This window comes from Staurois parvus, unplaced genomic scaffold (genome assembly GCF_062004578.1).
Source record: "Staurois parvus isolate SC_StPar_1 unplaced genomic scaffold, SC_StPar_1.0 ptg000694l, whole genome shotgun sequence".
NCBI classification, from domain to species: Eukaryota; Metazoa; Chordata; class Amphibia; order Anura; family Ranidae; genus Staurois; species Staurois parvus.
The window spans coordinates 3,839,979-3,855,015 of NW_028318490.1; the positions used below are offsets into that span (position 1 = coordinate 3,839,979).

General features: G+C 42.7%; 1 protein-coding gene across 1 annotated transcript; it reads left to right on the forward strand.

The window, feature by feature from the left end:
* Positions 1–4,093: 4,093 nt before the first annotated feature.
* Positions 4,094–11,782, forward strand: LOC149446195 (uncharacterized). The gene is made up of 2 exons (XM_089652827.1): positions 4,094–4,206; positions 10,807–11,782. The coding sequence occupies exons 1-2, from the start codon at positions 4,191–4,193 to the stop codon at positions 11,664–11,666; spliced, it is 876 nt and encodes a 291-aa protein (XP_089508953.1). The 5' UTR covers positions 4,094–4,190; the 3' UTR covers positions 11,667–11,782.
* Positions 11,783–15,037: the final 3,255 nt, after the last annotated feature.

Genomic DNA, 15,037 nt, shown 5'->3' on the forward strand with positions numbered 1-15,037 from the left:
GCAATTAGGTTGCACGGTGCCACATGCGCCAATTCCAAGATTGTACAAATGTCTAAATAGTGGCACGCTAGAATAAAAATTGTCCACATATAAGTGGTACCCCCTATGGAAAAAGGATGACACCAAGTCCCAAACTATCTTGCCACTGCTCCCCATGTGGTCTGGGCATCTGGGGTGGTTCCACGTGACTATCTTTTCCCTTGTAAATTCGAAACTTATATGTATAGCCTGTTGCCCTCTCACAGGTCTTATACATCTTGACCCCATATCTGGCACGCTTGCTGTGGAGAAATTGTTTGAATGGAAGGCGGCCAGAAAAATTAACAAGGGGCTCATCGACGCAGATGTTTTGTTGGGGAGTATAGACATCTGCAAATTTTTGGTTAAGGTAATTTTGTGGAGCTGGTCAAATTCAGGGTCACCCCGAGGACGACAGAGTGTGTTGTCATTATACTCTCATATCTATGCCTGGCCATGGCAGGAAAGAACACTGGCATATGATGAAATGGGTCTGTGGACCAATACAACCACAATTAATTTTTTGTTAGTAATGCCCATGTTGAGGGTTAGGCCCAAAAAAACTTTAAATTCGGAAACTGTAATGGGTTTTCATGCGAATGGTCTGGCAAGGTTTGAATTTGGGTTGGCGGTGATAAACTGTTGTGCATGTAAATTGCTTTGATCCGCAATCAATGCATACAGATCTTCCGTGAAAAACAGCTCCAAGAAAATCAAGGGGAGTATTTAAATTTGCTGTTTTCACCTGAGTTCCGGGTTCAGCAGTAAATGGGGGAAGTACGGGTGCTGCAGAATTTGTGGGCTACCAATCTGGATTTGCAAGCACATCCAGAAAGATACTAGGGGCTCTATGGGCCTGTGTGCGAATTATTGGTAGCTGCGGGACACTACTTGTGCTTGCCACCACACCAGCTTGTACTGCACATATGGTACTCGCCACGTAGCACCTGGCTGTCAGGGACTGCTTGAACCGCTACAAAAAAATTTACCAGCAAGTGCTAACAGAGATCAGGCCTGATTCTGCAAACACTGCGGTTTTGTGTGCAATGTATCAAGTGACAGTAACCTACTGACACAGCACTTGTGGGGGAGAAGGGGGGGAGGTAATCGCAGGGGCTAAACGCAGGTGCTGGCAGGTGCCAGGGCTGATCCCGCTAATGCTGCATTTTTGGGGACACTATACTAATGTGTACGCTAGTATAGTACAGATCTGATCAAAGATATTGATCCGTTCAGACACTATACTAGCATTGGAGGTTTATTGTGTATGTGAGCATGTTCCTGGCAATCAAGGGGTTAAATGTGAGTACTGGTGTACTGACAGGCAATCTGACGCTATCTGGGAGGGGCGCAAAAACTGCTGGAGTGCGAATCACGTATATATACGTGATTTTGCGCGCCCATGCCGCCCTGTAGCAGTATTTCTACTATAGGGCCGCGCGGAAGCGGTTAAACATGTCCAGTAAAAAAAATTTTAAAAATTACATTTCTTCATAAATTTAGGCCAAATTGTATTCTGCGACATGTCTTTGCTAAAAAAAAATCCCAATACGTGTAAATGAATTACTACTAAGTAGTAGTCGCTCTGAAATATCCATTTTCAAATAAAACTGTTACTTCTGTTGGTTTCCTGTTTGTAAGACCAGTGGCTGCTATGCCTCCTATTCCCCCAGCCACTGGTATTGGCACATCCCTTCTATAGTTCTTTCTCCAAGAAACAGGAAAGTCATTCAGCGCTACTTGCAGTGGTGGGCGGACTGACACTCAGACACATTCAACATGTACAGGCCTAGTGTACCCGCCCACATCCACTACAATTCCCTGTGTTGATGGAAACTGTAGTTTTACTGCAGAGAGAGAGTTGAGGATATGATGTAATCTCTGCTGTTACACCTCCTTCTAGGGAGAGCAGATGCTGTTGTTATCTTGAATAGTCAATTGCATTTTCAAAATTGTGTTAACTGTTTACTGTTTTGTGCCGGGGGGGGGGGGGGGGGTGCTAATAGGTGATTTTTTTGCCTACCCTTCTTGAAAGGGTTTGCAAACTAATCAATAAAATCTCATATAAACTTTAATATAATGTAATTTCAAAAGTAATTTTCAATCTTTAAAATCTAAAACTTTTGTTTAACCACTTTACCCCCCTTCCTGACTGCACCCAAATGAAATTTATGTCCTTTTTTCCCCACAAATAGAGCTTTCTTTCTGTGGTATTTGATCACCTGTGCGCTTTTATTTTTTGCACTATAAACAAAAAATACCGACAATTTTGAGAAAAAAATCTATATTTTTTACTTTTTGCTATTAAACATGAGCAGTAAAAAAATAAAAAAAAAATCAAATTTCATCATAAATTTAGGCCACAATTTTTTCTGCTACATGTCTTTGCTAAAAAAAAATCCCAATACTTGTAAATTAATTGGTTTGTGTGAAAGTTATAGCATTCATAAATGGCGATATATATACTGGAATTTTATTTTTGTACTAGTGATGGCGACGATCAGTGACTTATAGCGGGACTATGGCAGGCATTCTGACACTGGGGGAACTGGCTTGGTGTCACTAACATCCCCAGTGACACAAATACAGTGATCAGTGCTAATAAAAAGCACAGACACTGTACTAATGGCACTGGGCAGGAAGGGGTTAATATGTGGGGTTAGCTGTGTGCTGTTACACTGTGTGCTTTCCACTGTAAGCAAACTGCTTTGTATGGCTCTGCTATGCAGAGCCATACAAAGCAGTGTGCATGAGCTGACGGGAGAGATCTGTGTTGTTTATACACAGTTCTCTCCCCTGTCAGAGATCCTCAGCAATCACCGGGTGCTGGCAAGGAATCACCGGCCAGGACCTGGTGATTGAGCTGAGGCCAAAAATGATGGCGTGGGTAAGGTGCGTGTGATGCGTGCACGCCCCGTACCCGGAACTGCTAAATCACATGTATTTTGTGCACCCATACTGCCCTGTAGCAGCATTTCTGCTACAGGGAGGCACTGAAGCGGTTAATATTACCTAGATGATCTCATCGTGAAGGACCTTGTTCAGACACTTCCTAATATAGAGTGTCCATCAGTGCTGCATATCAGTGTATCATCAATGCCCATCAGTGCTGCCTATCAGTGCCCATCAGTGCTGCATATCAGTGTATCATCACTGCCTCCTCATCAACGCCCATCAGTGCTGCATATCAGTGTATCATCAATGCCTCATCAGTGCTGCATATCAGTGTATCATCAATGCCTCCTCATCAACGCCCATCAGTGCTGCCTATCAGTGCTGCATATCAGTGTATCATCAATGCCTCATCAGTGCTGCATATCAGTGTATCATCAATGCCTCCTCATCAATGCCCATCAGTGCATCATCAATGCCACCTCATCAAAGCCCATCAGTGCTGCATATCAGTGCCCATCAGTGCTGCATATCAGTGTATCATCAATGCCTCCTCATCAATGCCCATCTGCGCATATCAGTGCATCATCAATGCCCACCAGTGTCATCTCATCAGTGCCCATCAGTGCTGCCTATCAGTGCAGCCTCATCAATGAACATCATTGAAGAAGAAAAATTACCTGTTTGCTCAATTTTATAATAAAAAAATCAAGAAAACCTTTTTTTTTTCAATTTTTTTGCTCTTTTACAGTGCAAAAAATAAAACCCCTCCAGTGGCAATTAAATACCACCAAAATAAAGCTCTATTTGTGTGAAAAAAATGTAATATGGGTACAATGCTGCATGATCGCGCAATTGTCATTCAACACTGAAAGCTGAACATTGTCCTGGCCAGGAAGGGGGGGGAGTGCCCGGTAGGCAAGGGGTTAAAAGGCTTTCAGAAAAGAACATTTACCGTCACCAAGCCCTGGCTGCAAAGTAAAGTGAATACAGGAAAATGACTTGTTTGGCCGAGTCATAGTATGAACCGCACCGACATCCACTGACTATTCTGTCACTCCCTCCTCTGAGGAAAGGACTGTCACATAGAAAACATCAGCTAGTTCTCTCCGCCGATTACACACCACATTCTCCTCAGCCTTCTCCCAGCGCCAGCCGGAGAATGTTCTGAGGTGATTCTTCCAGGGGGATTCCTATTGGTCACCCAGAACGAGGGCTGGACTTGCCGGCTCCTCCCCGCCGCAGTCATGTGATCTCCTCATGTTCAGTGAAAGGCTGAAATGGAGAAGTACGGAGGTAGGTGAGGAGATGTACATTGAGAGGTCCCCGAGGTCCCAGCTTAGTCCCGGTGTATAGGAGCAATGAGACTCCGAATGTGGGACTCAGAAGGAGATACATGAGGTCATGTGACACTTCTGCTTCCTCGTTTGGTGTACATGATAAGTAGGCACGACAGTGTGGCTGGGCACATAGTAATGAATGAGGAGAAGGTGAAGGTTTGCTCCTAAGGGTTAATAATATTTCACATTGAAATAAGCCCCCTACTCTCAGTAATGACTGCGCACTCATTGTTTCTGGACATGTGAGTTTAGGGGTGATGGTGTCGTGACGCTGTGCCATCTGGGATCAGAAGATGTTCCCATCCGGCAGACTGAGCATTTGGAAACTTGGGCACTGCCCGAGGGCCTGGGGTCAGTAGGGGGCCCCATGAGATGCCCCTGATATCTTTTTCATAGGCTTTTTTGAGTTTGGGCAAGGACACAGGGGCCCCACGATCCCCTATTGCCCGGGGGCCCCATGAGTTGTCAGTCCGTCCCTGCCTCCCATCCTTGGGGAGACGTCTGCTGTTTTGTTGCCATCCGCCATACAGTGGTCTGGATTTCCTTTACCCTTGGCCTGCCAGAACTATTTTATATTTTGCACACATGCTAAAATGCACATTTTACCAGAGAATATTACTTAAAGCGGAGCTCCACCCAAAAGAGGAAATTCCACTTTAAGGACTGCTCCCCATTAAGGATTGGCGCCTTTGGAGGGCGGGTACCTGAATTTGGCAAGTACCTACTCCCACTTCCGGGCTGATTGTCTAGACGATTGGAAACGGAAAGGTGTCTTCCCTCCCTGTAGTCTTTTGGGACACGTGACAGGTCCCAGAAGACTACAGGACCATTCATGCAGCACAGTGCTACTCGTGCATGCGCAGTGGGTACCAGGCTGTGAAGCCGCAAGCTATCACAGCTGGGTGCCCACACTGAAGATGCCGGCCTCCAGGAATACAGGATGGCTGGTGAAACGGGCTGCGGGGGACACATCACGGGACCGAGGAGCAGGTACGTGGCTGTTTTTTTGAAAGTCAGCAGCTACAGTTTTTGTAGGTGCTGACTTTTATTTTTTGACAGTGTAAGTGGAATTCCACTTTAAATCCCCCAAAACATACATTTTCTGAAAGCAGACAGCCTGTGGAATAAAACGGTGGCAGCTGCAGTTTTTTATACCTTTATGATATCAGCACAGCTGCTTATGAAACCCATGTTTTCAATAAAAATCCACATGTATTTATTTTAATGCACACAATTGCTATATAATCGCAATTTTTTTGTAAAATATAAAAGACAGCATTCAAAAATGTCCATAGACAACGCTTTATAGCAGTGGTCTCCAAACTGTGGTCCAAGGACCAGATGCGGCCCTTTGCTTGCTTTTATCTGGCCCTTGGGGCAATATTTCATCCACTGATGCCAATAATAGGGCACAATTCCTCCCAGTGATACCAATGATGGGGCACAATTCCTCCCAGTGATACCAATGATGGGGCATAATTCCTCCCAATGATACCAATGATGGGGCAGTATTCCTCCCAATAGCGCCAACGATGGGTCACAATTTCAATGACGCCAACAATGGGGCATAATGACCCCACTGATGGGGCACAGTTGCTCTCACTGACACCAACGATGGGGCACAATTTCTTCTACTAACCCCTAAAATGGGGTATTGTTTATCCCTACTGACATCGAGACCTTTTCTACTCCCAAAGGCCATAGCTTCCGCTAGCTTCCCAGTGACTTCACAAAAAAAGGTGGCAGCATGGGACTGATCAAGAGCGGGAGAGTGAAAAAAATGGAACAGAATGAAGGTTCACTTTAAAGGATAAATTCACTTTTTGGAAAAAGTAATAAATGCACATTCTCTCCCTCATCATGCAGGGACTGACAGAAGCCATTGGCTCCTGCTGCTGTCAGTCAGAGCCTGTGATAAGGAAGGGCGGGGATGATCCCCGCCGTCTGTGTTTATGGACACAGGCAGCGTGGATTGGAATCAAGCCCCCAGGTGTGCCCCATAGCAAGTGGATTGCTATGGGGGCACACTCGGAAAAAGGAGGAGCCAAGGGGGACCCGAAAGAGGAGGTTTAGAGCCACGGTGTGCAATTCCATTGTACACAACAGGTGACTATCATGTTTGTTATTTAAAAAAAAAAACACTTTACAATCACTTTAAGGCCGCATGCACTCTGGGTGTTTAGCCCCTGTGATGAGCTTCCTTTGTTTTTATGTGGGTGGTAGGCACATGCGCATTGTCCACCCCTGCTACCAGCAGCCTGTAAAACTTTAAGATTCTGAAAGCTGCTTCTGACTTGTTGTGTTTAGGGCATTCATCTTTGTCCTAATTGTTAGTACCACTCCGTGGACCATCCAGCAGTAGCAGTTTTCAGCCTCTTGTAGACTATTACTGGCTGTTGCCATGGGGCTGGACTTTCTACCTGCACAAAACTGCCAGAAAATCATGCACAGAGGCTGAATGCCCAGCATTCATGGGGACTTAAGTGATATTAAACCCTCAGTTTTTTACACTGTTAGTTCACCTTTACCAGAAACCTGCCTATGCAGATAAGGGGTGTCTGTGGAAAACAAACTGTGTCTCTGACAAAAGTTGAATAATACCCTTACTATTGGTGTAGGCCATTTATGTATAGTACCTCATAAAACTTGACTGGAATACTCCCAGAATGTTGCTAGGATGTTTCTAAGTGATGCCTAGTCATTGCTGCTCACCTCCACCATTACTGGAGTGAGCTTTTTTGATGAATCAAAGCCCCTCACAAGCTCTTTCTCTCCCCTGATGCAGTAGCTCTGAACTCAGCGTCTCATAGCTCACTACTGTGATGGTGGAGGTGAGCAGTAATGACTAGGCAACCTAGCAACGCCCTGGGAGTTTTCCAGTCTGGCTTCAGTAGGTATGTAAATAGCCTACACCTATAGCAAGGGTATTATTCAACTTTAGTCAGAGCTTCATGGTTTGTTTTTATCTACACCCCTTATCTGCATAGGCAGCTGATGCTCAGTAAGTGTTTAAGTGCCCGTTCACAAATATGCGGATTGGATGCAGTTTAAACTGCGTGCACAGCCAGTGCAGATTCAGTGCAGTTTTAAAAAGAGTCTTGTCCGATTTCTGAGCAGTGGCTTTAGGTTCAGGTGTGGATTACAGGCTATTGACTTCTATGGGAACCGTTACTAAACCGCATGTGTGAACAGGATAAGATCCTGAGCTAATCCTGTCCTGAATCTGATGTGAACCTGTGAACAGCTACTGTATCAATTATCTGTGAAAGCTGAGCTTCAATCTGTACCGCATATATGTGAATCGGCTCTAACTCAGCCGCTGAAAGTGTTTAACCCCATAGCGACACAATAATACATAGTTTGGTCCATATATATTTGGACACAGGCATAATTTGAGTTTTTTTTCAGGTATTTACCAAAACATATTCAAGCTATAGTTATATAATGGATATGGGCTGAAAGTGCACACACTCAGGTTTAATTTGAGGGTATGAACATCTAAATTGGAGGAAGGGTTTAGGAATTACAGCTCCTAAGAGTAGCCACCCCCCCTTTTTCAAGGGACCAAAAGTAATTGGACAATTGAATCAAAAGCTGTTTCAAGGCCAGGTGTGGGCTACTTCTTCATTATTTCTTCATCAGTTAAGCAGGTAAAAGTACTGGAGTTGATTCTAATGCAGGCCATAGACAGGTCGAAAATCAGCTGATTTTTTGGCCGAAAAAAAAAATCAGCCGATTTTCGCACCGTTAATGGGTTAATTGGTTGGCCGGTTTTCGGGGTTTTGGCACATTTTTTTTATCGGCGAAGTTGAAAAAAAATTGGCCGATTTTGCCGGTAATGATGGGCAAATCGGGGGATCTTTTTACCAATATAAAATCTGCGCATGAGCCGTGGCCTGCAAGAAGAAGAAAAAGAAGAAGAATTCCAGTCCGCTATTATATTTGACATGAAAAAGTATTGCGTTTGCAACAATGTATCTATTTGTATCCGAATAAAAACATCTGTATCCGAACTGGATACAAATGGATACATTGTTGCAATCACAATACTTTTTCATGTCAAATATAATAGCGGAGCTCTCTGCAGGGACAGAAGTAATTAAATGCCGGACGAAGACGGGACAAAAAATTGCCCGATTTTTTTTTTTTTTTACCGTTGGTGGTAACGTCGGCCTATTGAATGACCGATTTTTCGTTTTTTTTTGTTTTTTTTTAAACAACCGGTTTTCGACCTGTCTATGGCCTGAATAAGTGTGGTATTTGCATTTGGAATCTATTGCTGTGAACCTACATCATGCGTTCAAAGGAGCTGTTCATGCAACAGGCCATTGTAAGGCTTCAAAAACTAAACAAATCCATCACAGAGATAGTAGAAAGATTAGCAGTGGCCAAATCAACAGTTTGGTACATTCTGAGGAAAGAAGAATGCACTGGTGAGCTCAGCAACATAAAAAGGCATGGACGTCCATGGAAGACAGCAGTGGTGGATGATCGCAGGATCCTCTCTATGGTAAAGAAAAACCCATCTGTCCAAAATATTTGGTCATTTTACATTTGTTTAGCAAAATATAAAACACCCAGTGGTGATTAAATACTGCCAAAGAAAAGCTCTGTTTTTGTGAAAAAAAAAATGATAAAAATGTCATATGGGTACAATGTTGCATGACCACGCAATTGTCATTCAAATTGCGACAGCACTAAAAGCTGAACATTGGCCTGGACAGGGAGGGGATAAAAGTGCTCGGTAGGCAAGTGGTTAAACCAGACACAGCCTGGCAACTATATATTCTGGAGAAGGTCAGCAATACAAGATTACATATTTCTGTGACAACAACTGCACTTTAATTCCCATTTCTCATGGTATATTCTTCAGTTATCATATTACTAAACCACATTGCTACATGTACTGTATATCTATACAGTGCGCTATGTGTATAAAACGAAAATCCTTAGGGAGTAATGCAATGTCCCTTAGCTCACAAGTAGGCCACACATTACCTTTGCGAAGAAACATCAGATCAAATTATAAGATAAGAATGTGATATGTTCACACAGCCCAACATTACCTCTAGTTGGTTGAGAAGCCTTTAACATTCAATCTGCTATAAGGTTCTGTTAAAAGAGAAATTTACCTTTAAAGATGAACTCTGGGAAGTTAAAAGACACAAATTATATGTTTTGTTTTTTTTTGTTATATGCAAGCAGTGCAAGTGCCCATGTTTCAACTTCCTGTCAGTCTTTTGCAGTTCATGTACAGCAGGTAGAGTGTGAGAGGAAGCAGAAGTACAAGGAGCCAATTGTTTTTTTGTGCTGACAAGAAGCATGTTGATAGGAGGAGAAAGCAGAGTGACAGATATACTGTATGAGCACTTCAATGTGCTGCTTTTACTTTTATTGTCCAGTAAAAAACTGGGTTGGTCCCAGATCGACCTGGGCTCAGAGGAAGTGAATTCAATGATGCTGGCCATCGGACTAATAATATCTATTGACATGAAAAATCTTTGAAGTTGAATATTGCAGCAGAAATGGTTTGGTGATTTTATCTTCAAATTGGCAATTTATTTTATCTATTTATTTATTTTTTAATCTATTTTTGGGTGGAGTTCTGCTTTAGTGTGGCTGCACACGATGACAAAAATGGACTCTGGAAAACATATTTTTCATTTTCACATATAACCTCTCTGTTATCGCAAATAAAAAACCTTTCACTGGTCCCCCCCCCCCCCTTCCCAATACTTATCTGAGCCCTATAATAATCCAGTCCTGCTGCTGTCAATTAAATCCTGTGAGCAAGGGGTAGGGTTGAGCCACACTGCGTGATACTTGGACGTACAAAGCCCAGCTTGGGAGTGAGCTCACATGTGTGCCAGCATAGGAAGCGACTTCCTATGGTGGCACATGGAGAAGAGAGGGAGCCAAGATCGCGGGTGGGGGACCCCAGAAGAGGAGGCACAGAGCAGGTAAGTATAACATGTTATCTAAATAATTATCTCATGTTATCTAAATATTCAAAAAAAGCTTTACAACTTCTTTAAGTTAGCTATAGCCTGGGATATATCTTGTAAGAGCATTGTAATTGTTTATACGCATTGCTCCTTTTTATTAACCATAAAATTAGTGAAACTGTGCTGCTTAGGGGACATTTGCATGGCTCTTTGGCCACGGTGCGAGTCACCTGTGAGCTTCTATCTGCGGCCACCAGTGTAATGACAGGTTGTCAGCAGCCGCAGATATTTGTGGGTGTTCGCAAAGTCATTGATTACCTATGGTGAAAGCAGCTGTGAACTTTGCGAACATCCATGATTAACAGTGGGTACCAACAGCCTGTCATTACAGTGTGTGGTTTCAGCAGCCACAGCTAACTACTACGTAACTCCTGAGTATGTAACTAAAATCTGTTTTGTGTGAAAAGTTGCCTTCCTATATAGAATAATTAAAGTAAATTGACCTGCGATTCATGACTGAATGACATGAGAGTTTTATTCATAGATATTAGTGATGCACTGATATGATAAATGCAAGTTTGTTAATTTTTTTTTTTTTTTTTACTTCATAGCCCAACAGCAGACTTTGACTCTAAATAATGGGGTCACCATGCCTTTCCTTGGTTTGGGCACATTCCGTCTACGGGGACTTGAAAATATTATTCAAGCTGTAGATGCCGCATTGAAATATGGCTACCGATCATTTGACACAGCTTCTGTCTACCGCAATGAAGGTGATCTTGGCCAGGCTTTGCGCCAGCTTCTCCCTAAATATAATTTGAGTCGTGCTGATGTCTTCATTACAACTAAATTAGCGCCTGTAGATATGGGTAAGGGAGCACGGGAAGCTTGCCTAAAGAGCCTGGCTGAACTTGGATGTGAATACTTGGATCTTTACCTGATTCATTGGCCAGGTAAGCAGGGATGGCGAAGTGATGATACCCGGAACCAAAAAGCTAGAAAAGAGAGCTGGAAAGCTTTGGAGGACCTGCATCAGGCTGGAATTATTAGGGCACTGGGAGTATCTAACTATACAACATCTCACCTCACAGAGCTGCTTGGATCATGTTGCATACCACCAGCAGTGTTGCAGGTGGAATTTCATCCACGACTACCACAACCTGACCTTTTGAACTTTTGTAAAAAACATGGGATCCACTTGCAAGCCTACTCCTCTTTAGGATGTGGTGATTTACTGAAAAAGGACGAAGTGACTAAGGTGGCAAATATCCATGGACGCTTGCCTTCACAGATATTGCTTCAGTGGGCTCTCAGACAAGGTGTTGGGGTTATACCCAAGGCCTCAGTCCCTGAAAGAATAAAGGATAATATTGGCGTCTGGGACTTTGAATTGAGTAATGAAGAAGCTGAGACACTTAAAGGGGATGGCACAGAGAAGAGGTACTGCTGGGATCCTACTAGAGTGATATAGAACTCTGTTTCATGGACACGTAGTTCTCCTTAACGTCAATTTCGCTTCTGCCAATTAATGTATACATACAGGAAATGCCATATTAAGAAATAAATTTCTCATTTATTAAAAGCAAATATTTCTGCTTCTTGCTTGTTTTTTTGTCTACTTAATACATTAGTGTTTGTTTCATAAGCAAAATGAGAATGTAATTTTATGCAAATAGGTGAAGTTTGGATACAGTAGGTAACTGCAGCTTCTTGCTCTTTGGAACTAAGGAAACTTGTAAATTAGCATCTAGATGTAAAAGCCAACATATTGAGGTCAATTTAATAAAGCATTTGCAACACTTTTCTTCTTGTATGATCCCTTTAAATGGTCGTGCCCCTAATTCATGAAAGCTCTGCAAAAGGTTCTTTAACAGTTGTAACATACACAACAGAATAAGGTAGTTATTTGAGTTATTTGTACCACTATCATATTGTGTCACTGTGGATGCAACTAATTCAAAAAAGAATTGCCTCCAGTTCATAGATAATGAAACTGAAAATAATTGGTATCAACTAAGATGGCATACAGGGACTGGCCAGAATTATTGGGGGGGAGGTTGTCCTCCCACTCCCATCTGCTGTCTATAGCAAGGCAGGTGGATACTGGCCAAGCAGGGAGCTCATTCTCATGCCGGCTGTCTCCTGCTTTCTGACAAGTACCTGAATCTGTTGCAAGCAGTTGTTTTGTGGAATTGTAAAGAGTGAAAGTGTCTATGGTGCTTTTTGAGAATCTAAAGTTATGGGCTCATGTTTATCTTTCACCTCAATTTTGTTTTTTGTTTTTTTGGAAGTGGAATCTCTTTTGAGACTTCTGTTCTATTTAACCACTTGCCTTGCAGAGGATTTACCCCCCTTCCTGTCCAGGCCATTTTTTGCGATACGGCTCTGCGTCACTTTAACTGACAATTGCGCAGTCATGCAACACTGCACCCAAATTAAATTCATGTCCTTTTTTCCCACAAATGGATATTTATTCTGGTGTATTTGATCGCCTCTACATTTTTTATTTTTCGTGCTAGAAACATAAAAAAAGACCAACAATTTTAAGAAAAAAAATATTTTTGATTTTCTGCTATTAAACATGTCCAGTAAAAAAATTAAAATCAAATTTTGCCATAAATTTAGGCCAAAATGTATTCTGCTACGTCTTCACCAAAAAAAAATCCCAATACGTGTAAATTAATTGGTTTACGTGAAAGTTATAGCGTCTACAAATGGTGGTATATATACCGGATTTTTTTTTTTTTTATACTGGTAATGGCGGCGATCAGTGACTCATAGCGGGACTGCGGCGGGCATTCTGACAGTGGGGGGGGGGGGGAAACTGACTAACTGTCACTGACATCCCCAGTGATACTAGTACAGTGATAAGTGCAAATAAAAAGCACTGACACCGTACTATTGACACTGGGCAGGAAGGGGTTAACATCTGGGGCGATCAAAGGGTTAACTGTGTGCTGTTTTACTTTGTGCTGTGTGTGTGTTTTACTATGTAGAGCACATTGCTTTGTATTGCTCTGGAGTGACGAAACACACTTCCCTGTCTGGCAATCTGATGGAAGTGTCGGGGTTAGGCGGTTGTCAGAAGAACGGTACTTGCCTGACTGCATTGTGCCAAGTTTAACGTTTGGTGGAGGGGGATTTTGAGATGAGGTTTTTTTCAGGGGTTGAGCTTGGCCCCTTAGTTCCAGTGAAAGGAACTCTTAAGGCGTTAGCATACCAAGACATTTTGGACAGTTTCATGCTCCCAACTTTATGGGAACAGTTTGGGGATGGCCCCTTCCTGTTCAAACATGACTGCGCACCAGTGCACAAAGCAAGGTCCATAAAGACATGGATGAGCAAGTTTGGGGTGGAGGAACTTGACTGGCCTGTGCACAGTCCTGACCTCAACCCGAAAGAACATCTTTGGGATGAATTAGAGTGGAGACTGCGAGCCAGGCCTTCTCGTCTGATATCAGTGCCTGACCTCACAAATGCGCATGTGGAAGAATGGTCAAACATTCCCATAGACACACTCCTAAACCTTGTGAACAGGCTTCCTAGAAGAGTTGAAGCTGTTATAGCTGCAAAGGGTGGGCCAACTCAATAGTGAACTCTACGGACTAAGACTGGGATGCCATTAAAGTTCATGTGCGTGTAAAGGTGGGTGTCCCAGTGTTTAAAGCCCAAATCCAGCCACAACTGATTACATTGTTCTGTATATAACAGAGAAGGGTGAAAACCTCTGTACGATTTGTATTGCCATTTGCCCCTGCTGTGGTGATTTTCCCTCAGTCCCTCTTAGGAGAAAAAGTGATGGGAAATCTCTTCAACAGGGACACATACAAGACACACATTCTGTGATCCAGTGGCAATTTTAGCACCAGACAGCTCCTGAACTGATATCAGCAGCAAGTCTTTTTGCTCTATATCACTTAAATTACTCTTCAAAATCACTATCAGTCCATTATATGTTACTTTTCTTCAGCATCTGCCAAGCCCTGATGAGAGGGGAACCTTTAAACCCCTCGAATGTTAATTTAAGCTAAATATGTATTACTGTTACTGCCTCTGTTGGGGGTGAAATTCACTAACTTCTTTTTCTAAATTAAAAGAAATGAGAGCAATAGGTTGACAGATTCCTATCCTTTTTTTACTTTATCTAAAACCAACTACTTGATTCCCAGGTGCCATTTTAAAATGGTGCTGATTTAAAGTGGTTGTAAAGCTAGAAGGTTACCTTCATGAAAAAACCTGTGTACTACTCTCCCCCAAACGCCCCCTTATATTTATCTAAGCCTGATCTTAATCCAGCGATGTGCATGAGAGCATCATCTCTCTCCCTCCTCCATAGCAAGCAGCTATAGGGGCACTTGGCAGGGCGGAAGAGTCAGGAGCTCCAGCGGAGGACCCGAGAAAAGGGGGGATCTGGGCTACTCTGCAAAACCATTGCACAAAACAGGTAAGTATGATATATGTGTTATTTACAATCACTTTAAAAGTTATCTGTTTGAGCATCATGTTAAAATGGTTCCCATTCTCATCAGGTCCTGGCAAGGTTCAATACTGCAACCAGTGAAGGGACTGAATCAATCAATTCTGGGAATACAGTCCTGCTACAGAGCATTCAATTAAGCCAAACATAGATGAGTCGAAACCAAACGAAAACTGTTGTCGGTTTTCAAATCGTTCATTTTTCGTATCGTTAGTGTGCCAGCTACAACATGCAATTTTTCGTTTGCAATCAAACGTGCCTGATCAAACTGTTTTTTTTTTTTTTTCAGAAAAACTAAACAAATATTGGCGCAATCATATGAGCTATTTTCATCTTTTAATTGACAGAACATTCGGTTTTTTACT